Consider the following 17,160-nt stretch of genomic DNA (forward strand, 5'->3'; position numbering starts at 1 on the left):
AATAATATCCTCCTGGGATGATATTAATAATAATAAACTTTATTTTTATTGCACCTTTCATACAAGAAATGCAGCTCGCAAAAGTGCTTTACATAAAATATAGATCAAACTTTGTATTTAATGTTATTCAAATAAGAAGAGAACAGATTTTAAGAAACATAAGAAGACGTTCAAATTACATTTAAAAGAAAAGGAAATATAAACAAATAAGGGATTGGACATTATAATCCAGGAGTCTTCCCAGTCTCCCAGTCTTCCCAGTCTCCCAGTCAGCCCTATGTTGCTGCTGACCTTCACTTTATCAGCACATTACCTTTATGTGAATATTTGTTTATTTGTCATTACTCCTGTTCTCCTGCACATTCAGTCCACGGCTCAGATGAAATTAAAAGCTTTAAATTTAAAAATCACTGACTTACATTTAATACATTTGAGTATTTGACAGCAAATACAAGTGTAACTGAAACCTTCATTATTACAATAATTTAAAAGTGATGAAAAACAATTGTTCTTAATAGAATTAATTTGGGGAGTTATGTCAGTTAAGGTGGTGTAACCAGGGTCCTTTCTCAAACCAGTCCATCCGCTCCCAGCACATTGACTCGATTTAGAGAAACGCTTCAACATGAGGCTTCATTATTGAACATATGCAACTTGTGTGTTTAAGCAGAGAAGATGTTTCTGGCCTCACTTCACCAACTTCCATGGAGCCTGGTGAAGGAAACTAGAGTTTTGTCCTCTCCTGACTGTTTGTGTCCAAGTTGGGATTCAAGTGTTAATACACAGATTGTTTTGTGTATACAACACGTTTCCCTGCTTAGTTTTATCTTGGTAGTTAAATTAGATTAAAAAAAGTTTAGTTGCATCCTGCTGGTATTTCCTGCACTGACAGTGACGCCTGAACGAGTTAACTTCCCTTCACCTTTTACTGTTTCTGACTTGTCTCATTAGATATTTTATGACCATAGTTTCCTTTTGTTTTCCTGCTGCTCGTATTGGGTCTTCATTATGTTTTTGTGTATATCTGACTGTGGCTCCTGCTCCCTCAAACTCAGTGGTCAGCAGCATACGTTGAATATTTGAACCTGCTTCGTTCTGTCGCTACGACCACAACTGACAATTGTAAGATTTATTCTGCCATTTTGATTGAACCTTTTAATCTCCATCTGCCAATACCCCTCCATGTCCTTCTACACAGCTCCGGTCGGTAGCTGGAACCATCAACCTGTCAGCAGAGCTCAAACCTTTCTTGCAAGTTCACTGTAGTGGAAATCCCCCTGACCAGGTGTCTCACTGCTGTGATACTGTCTACCTGACAGGATGGAACCCTTATTTGGCAGTGTCTCACTGCTATGACCTTGATCAACAGGGTGCATGCCCTTATTTGGTGATGTTATTCTTCCAACTGCTACAGCGGACAGACAGACACAGATGATCTCATGTCTTTCTTCATATTATGTTTTATGAAACGCCTCTTTGTATAAGTTCTGGCTTTTGTGAACTTGCAGCCAGTTCCATTTTGAGCACCCGTGCTTGTTGTGTAACCTCTGCAGAGTTTATTATAAAGACTCAAAGGCAACTCCAGTCTGAGAATTTCATATCTCAAGATGAATTTCCATCACAATACCTTACACCCAAAACAAACTAGCATCTTCTGAGGCAGGATCCACAACATGTCCACCATGGAACCCAACTTTAAAAATGAAGACAGAATAATGTTCAAGACATCTGTTTTTAAAGTCACTTAATTGATATCAGGTTGGCAGCAGTGAGACGGTCAACCCTGGACAACTGGAAGGTAGAGACAAAAGTTAAGAGACTGCATAGACAGATCAAGAGGCGTCGGAACAGAATATTTACACCCCACCTTTGCCTGGCGGGTCAGCAGGGTGGCTCTGCACAGACAGTCTAAGGACTCTGCTCATGGGCAATGGAGGAAGAGCAGCAGGCTCTCCTGGGGTGTAACGGCTTTGAGAGAACACGGCTCTTCCTCGTTTGTATTTAGAACGAGAGCTGAAGGAGTAAACTGGCTCCAGATCCGACACGTCGCTGAAGACAGACTCAGGGTTCCTAGCAGCTTCGACGGCAGCATCAGAGTCTTGGTTGACCAGAGCATCAGCTTCAGCTTCAGCGTCAGCGATGGAGTCGTCATCTCGAGTCTCGACAGGCTGGCGTTGTGGATATTGACCGTCGGACCTGCCATCGTTGTCAGCTGAAGCAGCAGGGTCATACTCATAGGCTGCATAAGACTCACTTCCTGCAGGTTCACCACCATAATAGTTACCTGGAGCATATGCTTCAGAACCTCCATATTGACTATACTCAGGGCCGCTGACATCTCCTTGATTACCATCATCAAGCTCATCCGTCTTGGTGGTGGTGCTGTAGAAATCTTGCCTGCCACTGAAACTGCCAGCATCTTGAGCAGGAACTTCTCTGGCGTAGCTTGGGTTGAGTTGACTTGGTAGAGGGGAGCTGCCGTCACTGCCAGAATTCCCCCCAACGCCACCGTACCAGTACCCAGAACGCGGCAGCTGCCTGAATCTTGGGTCAGCATTATCTGATCTCAGGTCAGCATTACCTGATCTCAGGTCAGCATTACCTGATCTAGGGCCTGAGCAGAAACGAGATTTGTCGAGAATTTAGTTTAAAGCAGATTAAACTTGCTCACAAATACGTAATATTGATTAAAAAAGATTCTTACCCATTCTCACAGGTCCACAGATAACATGTCCAATGAGAAGAAGGGAAATCCAGATCACCCTGTAGAAACATTTTAGTTTTAGATCACATGTTTCTAACATAATATTTTTAGAGAGTATTTAACTTACTTCATTCTGCTGCTGAGTAAATTCAGGACACTGTTACAAGCTGGATTCTGCCAAAGACCCTGCACAGACATAACATGGGAACGTTTCAGCCATCAGTGATGTGGCAGCCATAACAACACATATCAGAAGTAGTAGAAAACCTTTTGATACCTGGTGTCCAGTGAGCAGCTTCTAAACAGGACCGTGTCTGGAGCATCATCCTCATGAGGTCAGAGCTGCTTTTATATGGTCAGCAGTGCAGCAGGGACTGATCGCTCAGTGGTAACAGCTGTAAACACCAGGGAGCGACTCGTTAAGCTCGTTACAGAGGAAACATGGGGCTCGTCTGCAGAGGAGCTGATACTCGAGTCGTCAACACAGAACCCACATATTGAAATCATCATCAGCTGTGTTAAAGGACATTTCTGAACTGATGACTTCATGCTATGACTCTTTGGCTCACACCAAGATGTCTATCATTAAATTCACCTTCGTACGGATGTTTGTTCTGTGCTTCAGGAATAAACTGGAGGAAACAGAACATAAACTCACCTGCTCCTTTTCTATAGAGTTTGTTAGTGATTTCATCCAACTTTTGATTTCAGGCACCACATTGCAAGGCGGCACGGTGGTACAGTGGTCAGCCTCACAGCAAGGAGGGTCATGGATTTGAATCCGACGATACATAGACTGAAGTTAGTGACGGGCTGGCGACCTGTCATGGGTGAACGCTACCTGTGTAAATACATTTTTATTGTACAATAAGTGTTTCCTGTCTCGTATGGAATAATATCCTCCTGGGATGATATTAATAATAATAAACTTTATTTTTATTGCACCTTTCATACAAGAAATGCAGCTCGCAAAAGTGCTTTACATAAAATATAGATCAAACTTTGTATTTAATGTTATTCAAATAAGAAGAGAACAGATTTTAAGAAACATAAGAAGACGTTCAAATTACATTTAAAAGAAAAGGAAATATAAACAAATAAGGGATTGGACATTATAATCCAGGAGTCTTCCCAGTCTCCCAGTCTTCCCAGTCTCCCAGTCAGCCCTATGTTGCTGCTGACCTTCACTTTATCAGCACATTACCTTTATGTGAATATTTGTTTATTTGTCATTACTCCTGTTCTCCTGCACATTCAGTCCACGGCTCAGATGAAATTAAAAGCTTTAAATTTAAAAATCACTGACTTACATTTAATACATTAAAGTATTACAGCAAATACAAGTGTAACTGAAACCTTCATTATTACAATAATTTAAAAGTGATGAAAAACGATTGTTCTTAATAGAATTAATTTGGGGAGTTATGTCAGTTAAGGTGGTGTAACCAGGGTCCTTTCTCAAACCAGTCCATCCGCTCCCAGCACATTGACTCGATTTAGAGAAACGCTTCAACATGAGGCTTCATTATTGAACATATGCAACTTGTGTGTTTAAGCAGAGAAGATGTTTCTGGCCTCACTTCACCAACTTCCATGGAGCCTGGTGAAGGAAACTAGAGTTTTGTCCTCTCCTGACTGTTTGTGTCCAAGTTGGGATTCAAGTGTTAATACACAGATTGTTTTTTGTATACAACATGTTTCCCTGCTTAGTTTTATCTTGGTAAAGTTCTAAGTTTAGTTGCATCCTGCTGGTATTTGCCTGAACGAGTTAACTTCCCTTCACCTTTCACTGTTTGACTCGTCTCATTAGATATTTTATGACCATAGTTTCCTTTTGTTTTCCTGCTGCTTGTATTGTGTCATTACTTTTGTGTATATCTGACTGTGGCTCCTGCTTCCGCAAACTCAGTGGTCAGCAGCCTACGTTGAATATTTGAACCCGACAACAATATCCACTCAGACAGTATGCAGTGGAGGGGATACGCCCTGTTTTTGAATCCTTTTTGCAGGCTGGTGTAATTGTCCCCTGCCCTGATTCACCGGTCCGCACTCCACTGTTCCCAGTTAAGAAGATCAGAGACAAAGGTCAACCTACTGAGTGGCGGTTTGTGCAGGGACTGAAGGCTGTGAATGATGCTGTAATTGCTCGATCGCATATTGTTCCCGACCCATACACGCTGCTTTCCCAAATTCCGTCTAATGCAGCGTGGTTTTCGGTTGTAGACTTATCCAACGCTTTTTTTAGTGTTCCTGTCCACAGCGACAGCCAGTACTGGTTAGCTTTTAATTTTGAAAACAAGGCCTACACGTTCACACGCCTGTGTCAAGGCTACTGTGAGTCTCCATCATTATACAATCAGGCTCTCAGGAACAGTCTTGAACCCCTCATCCTCACTCCGGGTTCAGCTCTCTTGCAGTATGTTGATGATCTACTAATTGCCAGTCCCACACAGGAGCAATGTGAAACAAATACAATCGCTTTGCTGAGACATCTGGCTCGTGAGGGCCATAAAGTCAGCCTCAGCAAACTAGTTTGTTCAACAAACTGTCACGTTTCTGGGTCATGTCGTCACCAAAGATGGCAAATCCCTGTCTGATAAGAGAGTAGAAGCTATTGTTAACATGCCTAAACCCTTGAAGAAGAAACAACTCACGTCATTCATCGGCACATGCTCTTTCTGTAGAACGTTCATTCCTGACTTTGCTCTTCTTGAAGCCCCTTTAGGTGCTCTGTACCATGGCAAATCACTCACTCCTCACGAACGTGTCGTTTGGACTCCAGAGGCAGACGAGGCATTTGTCACACTGAAGAAGACGCTGCAGCAATCTCCCACTCTTGCTCTCCCTAACCCTGACAAACCTTTTGTTCAGGCTGTGGATGAGAGAGACCGCTGCATGACTTCTGTCCTCCTTCAGTCTCATGGTGACAAATATCGCCCTGTCGCCTACTTCTCCGCCAAACTTGATCCGGTGGCAGCTGGCCTTCCACGTTGTTTGCGTGCAGTGGCCGCCTGTGAAAAAGCTGTCCTTGCCTCACGAGACATAGTAGGTTAGTCTGACTTGACACTCCTTGTTCCTCATGCTGTGTCTCTAATTCTTACAGAACAGAAGACCTCACATCTCTCTGCTGCTCGCTGGTTGAGGTATCACACTGTTCTTCTTGACATGCCCAGCATCACAGTGAAACGCTGTTCAACTTTGAACCCAGCCACGCTTCTTCCGCTTCCGGATGACGGGGAAGAACACAACTGTGTGGCTGAACTTCAAGTCCAGTGTTCCCCACGACCTGACCTCTCTGACGAACCTCTTTCTAACTCTGACTTGATTCTGTATGTCGATGGGTCCGCCTCACGTGACCCTGTCTCTGGTACTAACTGTGTTGGTTTTTCTGTTTGTTCAGATAACGAAGTTCTCCTCTAGAGTTCTCTTCCTCATCACCTCTCAGCCCAGGCAGCAGAGCTCATCGCACTCACGGAAGCATGCAAATTGGCTACTGGTAAAACACTCACAGTCTACACTGACTCCAGATATGCGTTCGGTGTAACTGATGATTTTGGCACCCTTTGGCAACACAGAAACTTCCTCACATCTTCTGGTAAAAAGATAGCACACCACGGTCTCATCACAGATCTTCAGTCTGCCATTTTGCATTGTTAAGAGACATTATTCCACGATGGGGAATTCCTAGCAGAATTTCCAGTGACAACGGCAGACACTGTGCACATCATCCAGCCAGTGGTGCAACTGTGGAACGAGAGAACGGCACACTCAAAACTAAACTTGCAAAGTGCTGTGAAGGCACAGGTCTCGCATGGACAAAAGTCCTGCCTCTGCTGCTGATGTACATGAGGATGAGAAAACGAACCCCACATTGGTGTGGATCCTGCGTCTTCTCCGCTTCCATCCACAGACTTGTGTGATCATGATATGTTGTCCTATTTCTCTAACCTGACTTCTTCTCTTTCAGACATCAGGAAACAGGTGGCATTCTCCCTTCCTCATCCAGCTACTGAACTGCTTCACAACCTCCAGCCAGGCGACTTCGTGGTGGTCAAAGACTTCCGGAGAAAGAACTGGCGCTCACGCAGGTGGCAAGGGCCCTACCAGGTACTGCTCACAACCCACACAGCAGTGAAAGTTGCTGAAAGAGCCACCTGGATCCACGCCAGCCACTGCAAACGAGTACCAGCTCCATCTGACCAGCTGACGCCTTCAACTCAAAGCACACACACTGATACTTCCACAGGTTGAGAAGCACCGAGAGTGTTGTATGATTAACCACACGAGCGTTCTGCCACAACACAGAAGAAATCTGCCTGACAACTGAGACGACGGACAGGCCACGGCCATGGCATCCATTTCGACATCCAGGGTTGTGTGGCCTCAGAGGCTCAATATGCGTGTTATCCATGATTTCCTTGATTATTGTTTTGCCCATTATTTTGTCTAGACACACTCCTGTAAAAGTCTCTGATGATCTAACAAACTCCTCTTTTCCTACAGTGTCCTCTCAGAACCATCCAGCACATGCAAATTTGACTAGACACAAGAGTAGTGATTCAGGTCCCCTTGATCCGTAACTTATTCCCCATCCCTCCCTACCTGGACACTGACAGCACAGATGATTGTTCTGACGATACTCAATTTTCATTTTAAATGCTTGCTCAATTACAGGCAAAGAACTTTATTCTTGCCACAAAAACAGCAGCTGCTACCTATTGCACCTCCCTGCCATGCATCGATGTTCTGGAACCTCTCCACGGTGGATGTGACCCTGTACGTATGCAAAGTGCGTGGGTTGAAGACTCGTCGATATCCTATGATTATGTTTCTTGATTATTTTACATATTTTTATTGATGATCAAAAAGGGAAGTGTAGTGGAAATCCCCCTGACCAGGTGTCTCACTGCTGTGATACTGTCTACCTGACAGGATGGAACCCTTATTTGGCAGTGTCTCACTGCTATGACCTTGATCAACAGGGTGCATGCCCTTATTTGGTGATGTTTTTCTTCCAACTGCTACAGCGGACGGACAGACACAGATGATCTCATGTCTTTCTTCATATTATGTTTTATGAAACGCCTCTTTGTATAAGTTCTGGCTTTTGTGAACTTGCAGCCAGTTCCATTTTGAGCACCCGTGCTTGTTGTGTAACCTCTGCAGAGTTTATTATAAAGACTCAAAGGCAACTCCAGTCTGAGAATTTCATATCTCAAGAGAAATTTCCATCACAATACCTTACACCCAAAACAAACTAGCAGCTTCTGAGGCAGGATCCACAACATGTCCACCATGGAACCCAACTTTAAAAATGAAGACAGAATAATGTTCAAGACATCTGTTTTTAAAGTCACTTTATTGATATCAGGTTGGCAGCAGTGAGACGGTCAACCCTGGACAACTGGAAGGTAAAGACAAAAGTTAAGAGACTGCATAGACAGATCAAGAGGCGTCTGAACAGAATATTTACACCCCACCTTTGGCTGGAGGGTCAGCAGGGCGGCTCTGCACAGACAGTCTAGGGACTCTGCTCATGGGCAATGGAGGAAGAGCAGCAGGCTCTCCTGGGGTGTAACGGCTTTGAGAGAACACGGCTCTTCCTCGTTTGTATTTAGAACGAGAGCTGAAGGAGTAAACTGGCTCCAGATCCGACATGTCGCTGAAGACAGACTCAGGGTTCCTAGCAGCTTCGACGGCAGCATTAGAGTAGTGGTTTAACAGAGCTCGAACATCAGCTTCAGCGTCAGTGATGGAGTCGTCATCTCGAGTCTCGACAGGCTGGCGTTGTGGATATTGACCGTCGGACCTGCCATCGTTGTCAGCTGAAGCAGCAGGGTCATACTCATAGGCTGCATAAGACTCACTTCCTGCAGGTTCACCACCATAATAGTTACCTGGAGCATATGCTTCAGAACCTCCATATTGACTATACTCAGGGCCGCTGACATCTCCTTGATTACCATCATCAAGCTCATCCGTCTTGGTGGTGGTGCTGTAGAAATCTTGCCTGCCACTGAACCTGCCAGCATCTTGAGCAGGAACTTCTCTGGCGTAGCTTGGGTTGAGTTGACTTGGTAGAGGGGAGCTGCCGTCACTGCCAGAATTCCCCCCAACGCCACCGTACCAGTACCCAGAACGCGGCAGCTGCCTGAATCTTGGGTCAGCATTACCTGATCTCAGGTCAGCATTACCTGATCTCAGGTCAGCATTACCTGATCTAGGGCCTGAGCAGAAACGAGATTTGTCGAGAAACTAGTTTAAAGCAGATTAAAGTTGCTCACAAATACGTAATATTGATTAAAAAAGGTTCTTACCCATTCTCACAGGACCACAGATAACATGTCCAATGAGAAGAAGGGAAATCCAGATCACCCTGTAGAAACATTTTAGTTTTAGATCACATGTTTCTAACATAATATTTTTAGAGAGTATTTAACATACTTCATTCTGCTGCTGAGTAAATTCAGGACACTGTTACAAGCTGGATTCTGCCAAAGACCCTGCACAGACATAACATGGGAACGTTTCAGCCATCAGTGATGTGGCAGCCATAACAACACATATCAGAAGTAGTAGAAAACCTTTTGATACCTGGTGTCCAGTGAGCAGCTTCTAAACAGGACCGTGTCTGGAGCATCATCCTCATGAGGTCAGAGCTGCTTTTATATGGTCAGCAGTGCAGCAGGGACTGATCGCTCAGTGGTAACAGCTGTAAACACCAGGGAGCGACTCGTTAAGCTCGTTACAGAGGAAACATGGGGCTCGTCTGCAGAGGAGCTGATACTCGAGTCGTCAACACAGAACCCACATATTGAAATCGTCATCAGCTGTGTTAAAGGACATTTATGAACTGATGACTTCATGCTATGACTCTTTGGCTCACACCAAGATGTCTATCATTAAATTCACCTTCGTACGGATGTTTGTTCTGTGCTTCAGGAATAAACTGGAGGAAACAGAACATAAACTCACCTGCTCCTTTTCTTTAGAGTTTGTTAGTGATTTCATCCAACTTTTGATTTCAGGCACCACATTGCAAGGCGGCACGGTGGTACAGTGGTCAGCCTCACAGCAAGGAGGGTCATGGATTTGAATCCGACGATACATAGACTGAAGTTAGTGACGGGCTGGCGACCTGTCATGGGTGAACGCTACCTGTGTAAATACATTTTTATTGTACAATAAGTGTTTCCTGTCTCGTATGGAATAATATCCTCCTGGGATGATATTAATAATAATAAACTTTATTTTTATTGCACCTTTCATACAAGAAATGCAGCTCGCAAAAGTGCTTTACATAAAATATAGATCAAACTTTGTATTTAATGTTATTCAAATAAGAAGAGAACAGATTTTAAGAAACATAAGAAGACGTTAAAATTACTATAAAAGAAAAGGAAATATAAACAAATAAGGGATTGGACATTATAATCCAGGAGTCTTCCCAGTCTCCCAGTCTTCCCAGTCTCCCAGTCAGCCCTATGTTGCTGCTGACCTTCACTTTATCAGCACATTACCTTTATGTGAATATTTGTTTATTTGTCATTACTCCTGTTCTCCTGCACATTCAGTCCACGGCTCAGATGAAATTAAAAGCTTTAAATTTAAAAATCACTGACTTACATTTAATAGATTTGAGTATTTGACAGCAAATACAAGTGTAACTGAAACCTTCATTATTACAATAATTTAAAAGTGATGAAAAACAATTGTTCTTAATAGAATTAATTTGGGGAGTTATGTCAGTTAAGGTGGTGTAACCAGGGTCCTTTCTCAAACCAGTCCATCCGCTCCCAGCACATTGACTCGATTTAGAGAAACGCTTCAACATGAGGCTTCATTATTGAACATATGCAACTTGTGTGTTTAAGCAGAGAAGATGTTTCTGGCCTCACTTCACCAACTTCCATGGAGCCTGGTGAAGGAAACTAGAGTTTTGTCCTCTCCTGACTGTTTGTGTCCAAGTTGGGATTCAAGTGTTAATACACAGATTGTTTTGTGTATACAACATGTTTCCCTGCTTAGTTTTATCTTGGTAAAGTTCTAAGTTTAGTTGCATCCTGCTGGTATTTGCCTGAACGAGTTAACTTCCCTTCACCTTTCACTGTTTGACTCGTCTCATTAGATATTTTATGACCATAGTTTCCTTTTGTTTTCCTGCTGCTTGTATTGTGTCATTACTTTTGTGTATATCTGACTGTGGCTCCTGCTTCCGCAAACTCAGTGGTCAGCAGCCTACGTTGAATATTTGAACCCGACAACAATATCCACTCAGACAGAATGCAGCGGAGGGGATACGCCCTGTTTTTGAATCCTTTTTGCAGGCTGGTGTAATTGTCCCCTGCCCTGATTCACCGGTCCGCACTCCACTGTTCCCAGTTAAGAAGATCAGAGACAAAGGTCAACTACTGAGTGGCAGTTTGTGCAGGGTCTGAAGGCTGTGAATGATGCTGTAATTGCTCGATCGCATATTGTTCCCGACCCATACACGCTGCTTTCCCAAATTCCGTCTAATGCAGCGTGGTTTTCGGTTGTAGACTTATCCAATGCTTTTTTTAGTGTTCCTGTCCACAGCGACAGCCAGTACTGGTTAGCTTTTAATTTTGAAAACAAGGCCTACACGTTCACACGCCTGTGTCAAGGCTACTGTGAGTCTCCATCATTATACAATCAGGCTCTCAGGAACAGTCTTGAACCCCTCATCCTCACTCCGGGTTCAGCTCTCTTGCAGTATGTTGATGATCTACTAATTGCCAGTCCCACACAGGAGCAATGTGAAACAAATACAATCGCTTTGCTGAGACATCTGGCTCGTGAGGGCCATAAAGTCAGCCTCAGCAAACTAGTTTGTTCAACAAACTGTCACGTTTCTGGGTCATGTCGTCACCAAAGATGGCAAATCCCTGTCTGATAAGAGAGTAGAAGCTATTGTTAACATGCCTAAACCCTTGAAGAAGAAACAACTCACGTCATTCATCGGCACATGCTCTTTCTGTAGAACGTTCATTCCTGACTTTGCTCTTCTTGAAGCCCCTTTAGGTGCTCTGTACCATGGCAAATCACTCACTCCTCACGAACGTGTCGTTTGGACTCCAGAGGCAGTCGAGGCATTTGTCACACTGAAGAAGACGCTGCAGCAATCTCCCACTCTTGCTCTCCCTAACCCTGACAAACCTTTTGTTCAGGCTGTGGATGAGAGAGACCGCTGCATGACTTCTGTCCTCCTTCAGTCTCATGGTGACAAATATCGCCCTGTCGCCTACTTCTCCGCCGAAATTGATCCGGTGGCAGCTGGCCTTCCACGTTGTTTGCGTGCAGTGGCCGCCTGTGAAAAAGCTGTCCTTGCCTCACGAGACATAGTAGGTTAGTCTGACTTGACACTCCTTGTTCCTCATGCTGTGTCTCTCATTCTTACAGAACAGAAGACCTCACATCTCTCTGCTGCTCGCTGGTTGCGGTGTCACACTGTTCTTCTTGACATGCCCAACATCACAGTGAAACGCTGTTCAACTTTGAACCCAGCCACGCTTCTTCCGCTTCAGGATGACGGGGAAGAACACAACTGTGTGGCTGAACTTCAAGTCCAGTGTTCCCCACGACCTGACCTCTCTGACGAACCTCTTTCTAACTCTGACTTGATTCTGTATGTCGATGGGTCCGCCTCACGTGACCCTGTCTCTGGTACTAACTGTGTTGGTTTTTCTGTTTGTTCAGATAACGAAGTTCTCCTCTCGAGTTCTCTTCCTCAACACCTCTCAGCCCAGGCAGCAGAGCTCATCGCACTCACGGAAGCATGCAAATTGGCTACTGGTAAAACACTCACAGTCTACACTGACTCCAGATATGCGTTCGGTGTAACTCATGATTTTGGCACCCTTTGGCAACACAGAAACTTCCTCACATCTTCTGGTAAAAAGATCGCACACCACGGTCTCATCAAAGATCTTCCGTCTGCCATTTTGCATTGTTAAGAGACATTATTCCACGATGGGGAATTCCTAGCAGAATTTCCAGTGACAACGGCAGACACTGTGCACATCATCCAGCCAGTGGTGCAACTGTGGAACGAGAGAACGGCACACTCAAAACTAAACTTGCAAAGTGCTGTGAAGGCACAGGTCTCGCATGGACAAAAGTCCTGCCTCTGGTGCTGATGTACATGATGAGAAAACGAACCCCACATTGGTGTGGATCCTGCGTCTTCTCCGCTTCCATCCACAGACTTGTGTGATCATGATATGTTGTCCTATTTCTCTAACCTGACTTCTTCTCTTTCAGACATCAGGAAACAGGTGGCATTCTCCCTTCCTCATCCAGCTACTGAACTGCTTCACAACCTCCAGCCAGGCGACTTCGTGGTGGTCAAAGACTTCCGGAGAAAGAACTGGCGCTCACGCAGGTGGCAAGGGCCCTACCAGGTACTGCTCACAACCCACACAGCAGTGAAAGTTGCTGAAAGAGCCACCTGGATCCATGCCAGCCACTGCAAACGAGTACCAGCTCCATCTGACCAGCTGATGCCTTCAACTCAAAGCACACACACTGATACTTCCACAGGTTGAGAAGCACCGAGAGTGTTGTATGATTAACCACACGAGCGTTCTGCCACAACACAGAAGAAATCTGCCTGACAACTGAGACGACGGACAGGCCACGGCCATGGTATCCATTTCGACATCCAGGGTTGTGTGGCCTCAGAGGCTCAATATGCGTGTTATCCATGATTTCCTTGATTATTGTTTTGCCCATTATTTTGTCCAGACACACTCCTGTAAAAGTCTCTGATGATCTAACAAACTCCTCTTTTCCTACAGTGTCCTCTCAGAACCATCCAGCACATGCAAATTTGACTAGACACAAGAGTAGTGATTCAGGTCCCCTTGATCCGTAACTTATTCCCCATCCCTCCCTACCTGGACACTGACAGCACAGATGATTGTTCTGACGATACTCAATTTTCATTTTAAATGCTTGCTCAATTACAGGCAAAGAACTTTATTCTTGCCACAAAAACAGCAGCTGCTACCTATTGCACCTCCCTGCCATGCATCGATGTTCTGGAACCTCTCCACGGTGGATGTGACCCTGTACGTATGCAAAGTGCGTGGGTTGAAGACTCGTCGATATCCTATGATTATGTTACATATTTTTATTGATGATCAAAGGGGGAAGTGTAGTGGAAATCCCCCTGACCAGGTGTCTCACTGCTGTGATACTGTCTACCTGACAGGATGGAACCCTTATTTGGCGGTGTCTCACTGCTATGACCTTGATCAACAAGGTGCATGCCCTTATTTGGTGATGTTTTTCTTCCAACTGCTACAGCGGACGGACAGACACAGATGATCTCATGTCTTTCTTCATATTATGTTTTATGAAACGCCTCTTTGTATAAGTTCTGGCTTTTGTGAACTTGCAGCCAGTTCCATTTTGAGCACCCGTGCTTGTTGTGTAACCTCTGCAGAGTTTATTATAAAGACTCAAAGGCAACTCCAGTCTGAGAATTTCATATCTCAAGAGAAATTTCCATCACAATACCTTACACCCAAAACAAACTAGCAGCTTCTGAGGCAGGATCCACAACATGTCCACCATGGAACACAACTTTAAAAATGAAGACAGAATAATGTTCAAGACATCTGTTTTTAAAGTCACTTTATTGATATCAGGTTGGCAGCAGTGAGACGGTCAACCCTGGACAACTGGAAGGTAAAGACAAAAGTTAAGAGACTGCATAGACAGATCAAGAGGCGTCTGAACAGAATATTTACACCCCACCTTTGGCTGGAGGGTCAGCAGGGCGGCTCTGCACAGACAGTCTAGGGACTCTGCTCATGGGCAATGGAGGAAGAGCAGCAGGCTCTCCTGGGGTGTAACGGCTTTGAGAGAACACGGCTCTTCCTCGTTTGTATTTAGAACGAGAGCTGAAGGAGTAAACTGGCTCCAGATCCGACATGTCGCTGAAGACAGACTCAGGGTTCCTAGCAGCTTCGACGGCAGCATCAGAGTAGTGGTTTAACAGAGCTCGAACGTCAGCTTCAGCGTCAGTGATGGAGTCGTCATCTCGAGTCTCGACAGGCTGGCGTTGTGGATATTCACCGTCGGACCTGCCATCGTTGTCAGCTGAAGCAGCAGGGTCATACTCATAGGCTGCATAAGACTCACTTCCTGCAGGTTCACCACCATAATAGTTACCTGGAGCATATGCTTCAGAACCTCCATATTGACTATACTCAGGGCCGCTGACATCTCCTTGATTACCATCATCAAGCTCATCCGTCTTGGTGGTGGTGCTGTAGAAATCTTGCCTGCCACTGAAACTGCCAGCATCTTGAGCAGGAACTTCTCTGGCGTAGCTTGGGTTGAGTTGACTTGGTAGAGGGGAGCTGCCGTCACTGCCAGAATTCCCCCCAACGCCACCGTACCAGTACCCAGAACGCGGCAGCTGCCTGAATCTTGGGTCAGCATTACCTGATCTAGGGCCTGAGCAGAAACGAGATTTGCCAAAAATTTAATTTAAAGCAGATTAAAGTTGCTCACAAATACATAATATTGATTAAAAAAAAAGGTTCTTACCCATTCTCACAGGTCCACAGATAACATGTCCAATGAGAAGAAGGGAAATCCAGATCACCCTGTAGAAACATTTTAGTTTTAGATCACATGTTTCTAACATAATATTTTTAGAGAGTATTTAACTTACTTCATTCTGCTGCTGAGTAAATTCAGGACACTGTTACAAGCTGGATTCTGCCAAAGACCCTGCACAGACATAACATGGGAACGTTTCAGCCATCAGTGATGTGGCAGCCATAACAACACATATCAGAAGTAGTAGAAAACCTTTTGATACCTGGTGTCCAGTGAGCAGCTTCTAAACAGGACCGTGTCTGGAGCATCATCCTCATGAGGTCAGAGCTGCTTTTATATGGTCAGCAGTGCAGCAGGGACTGATCGCTCAGTGGTAACAGCTGTAAACACCAGGGAGCGACTCGTTAAGCTCGTTACAGAGGAAACATGGGGCTCGTCTGCAGAGGAGCTGATACTCGAGTCGTCAACACAGAACCCACATATTGAAATCGTCATCAGCTGTGTTAAAGGACATTTCTGAACTGATGACTTCATGCTATGACTCTTTGGCTCACACCAAGATGTCTATCATTAAATTCACCTTCGTACGGATGTTTGTTCTGTGCTTCAGGAATAAACTGGAGGAAACAGAACATAAACTCACCTGCTCCTTTTCTTTAGAGTTTGTTAGTGATTTCATCCAACTTTTGATTTCAGGCACCACATTGCAAGGCGGCACGGTGGTACAGTGGTCAGCCTCACAGCAAGGAGGGTCATGGATTTGAATCCGACGATACATAGACTGAAGTTAGTGACGGGCTGGCGACCTGTCATGGGTGAACGCTACCTGTGTAAATACATTTTTATTGTACAATAAGTGTTTCCTGTCTCGTATGGAATAATATCCTCCTGGGATGATATTAATAATAATAAACTTTATTTTTATTGTACCTTTCATACAAGAAATGCAGCTCGCAAAAGTGCTTTACATAAAATATAGATCAAACTTTTTATTTTTTATTTAATTCAAATAAGAAGAGAACAGATTTTAAGAAACATGAGAAGACGTTATAATTACATTTAAAAGAAAAGGAAATATAAACAAATAAGGGATTGAACATTATAATCCAGGAGTCTTCCCAGTCTCCCAGTCTTCCCAGTCTCCCAGTCAGCCCTATGTTGCTGCTGACCTTCACTTTATCAGCACATTACCTTTCTGTGAATATTTGTTTATTTGTCATTACTCCTGTTCTCCTGCACATTCAGTCCACGGCTCAGATGAAATTAAAAGCTTTAAATTTAAAAATCACTGACTTACATTTAATAGATTTGAGTATTTGACAGCAAATACAAGTGTAACTGAAACCTTCATTATTACAATAATTTAAAAGTGATGAAAAACAATTGTTCTTAATAGAATTAATTTGGGGAGTTATGTCAGTTAAGGTGGTGTAACCAGGGTCCTTTCTCAAACCAGTCCATCCGCTCCCAGCACATTGACTCGATTTAGAGAAACGCTTCAACATGAGGCTTCATTATTGAACATATGCAACTTGTGTGTTTAAGCAGAGAAGATGTTTCTGGCCTCACTTCACCAACTTCCATGGAGCCTGGTGAAGGAAACTAGAGTTTTGTCCTCTCCTGACTGTTTGTGTCCAAGTTGGGATTCAAGTGTTAATACACAGATTGTTTTGTGTATACAACATGTTTCCCTGCTTAGTTTTATCTTGGTAAAGTTCTAAGTTTAGTTGCATCCTGCTGGTATTTGCCTGAACGAGTTAACTTCCCTTCACCTTTCACTGTTTGACTCGTCTCATTAGATATTTTATGACCATAGTTTCCTTTTGTTTTCCTGCTGCTTGTATTGTGTCATTACTTTTGTG

General features: G+C 44.1%; 2 protein-coding genes and 1 long non-coding RNA gene across 3 annotated transcripts; all 3 read right to left on the minus strand.

Annotated features, from left to right (window-relative positions):
- Window positions 1-2,703: 2,703 nt before the first annotated feature.
- Window positions 2,704-3,132, minus strand: LOC117763634. The gene is made up of 3 exons (XR_004614195.1): window positions 2,982-3,132; window positions 2,832-2,890; window positions 2,704-2,763 (listed from the first exon to the last, which is right to left on the minus strand). It is a non-coding gene; the product is annotated as an uncharacterized LOC117763634 (long non-coding RNA).
- Window positions 3,133-8,094: 4,962 nt separating this feature from the next.
- LOC117763141 lies at window positions 8,095-9,430 on the minus strand. The gene is made up of 6 exons (XM_034588064.1): window positions 9,299-9,430; window positions 9,149-9,207; window positions 9,022-9,080; window positions 8,920-8,931; window positions 8,185-8,877; window positions 8,095-8,108 (listed from the first exon to the last, which is right to left on the minus strand). Exons 2-6 carry the CDS (start codon window positions 9,151-9,153, stop codon window positions 8,095-8,097), a joined length of 783 nt encoding a protein of 260 aa, XP_034443955.1. The 5' UTR covers window positions 9,154-9,207; window positions 9,299-9,430.
- A 4,924-nt stretch (window positions 9,431-14,354) lies between these two features.
- Window positions 14,355-15,602, minus strand: LOC117762722. The gene is made up of 4 exons (XM_034587293.1): window positions 15,561-15,602; window positions 15,411-15,469; window positions 15,284-15,342; window positions 14,355-15,190 (listed from the first exon to the last, which is right to left on the minus strand). The coding sequence occupies exons 2-4, from the start codon at window positions 15,413-15,415 to the stop codon at window positions 14,475-14,477; spliced, it is 780 nt and encodes a 259-aa protein (XP_034443184.1). The 5' UTR covers window positions 15,416-15,469; window positions 15,561-15,602; the 3' UTR covers window positions 14,355-14,474.
- Window positions 15,603-17,160: the final 1,558 nt, after the last annotated feature.

Source organism: Hippoglossus hippoglossus, chromosome 6 (assembly GCF_009819705.1).
Source record: "Hippoglossus hippoglossus isolate fHipHip1 chromosome 6, fHipHip1.pri, whole genome shotgun sequence".
In the NCBI taxonomy this organism is placed as follows: domain Eukaryota; kingdom Metazoa; phylum Chordata; class Actinopteri; order Pleuronectiformes; family Pleuronectidae; genus Hippoglossus; species Hippoglossus hippoglossus.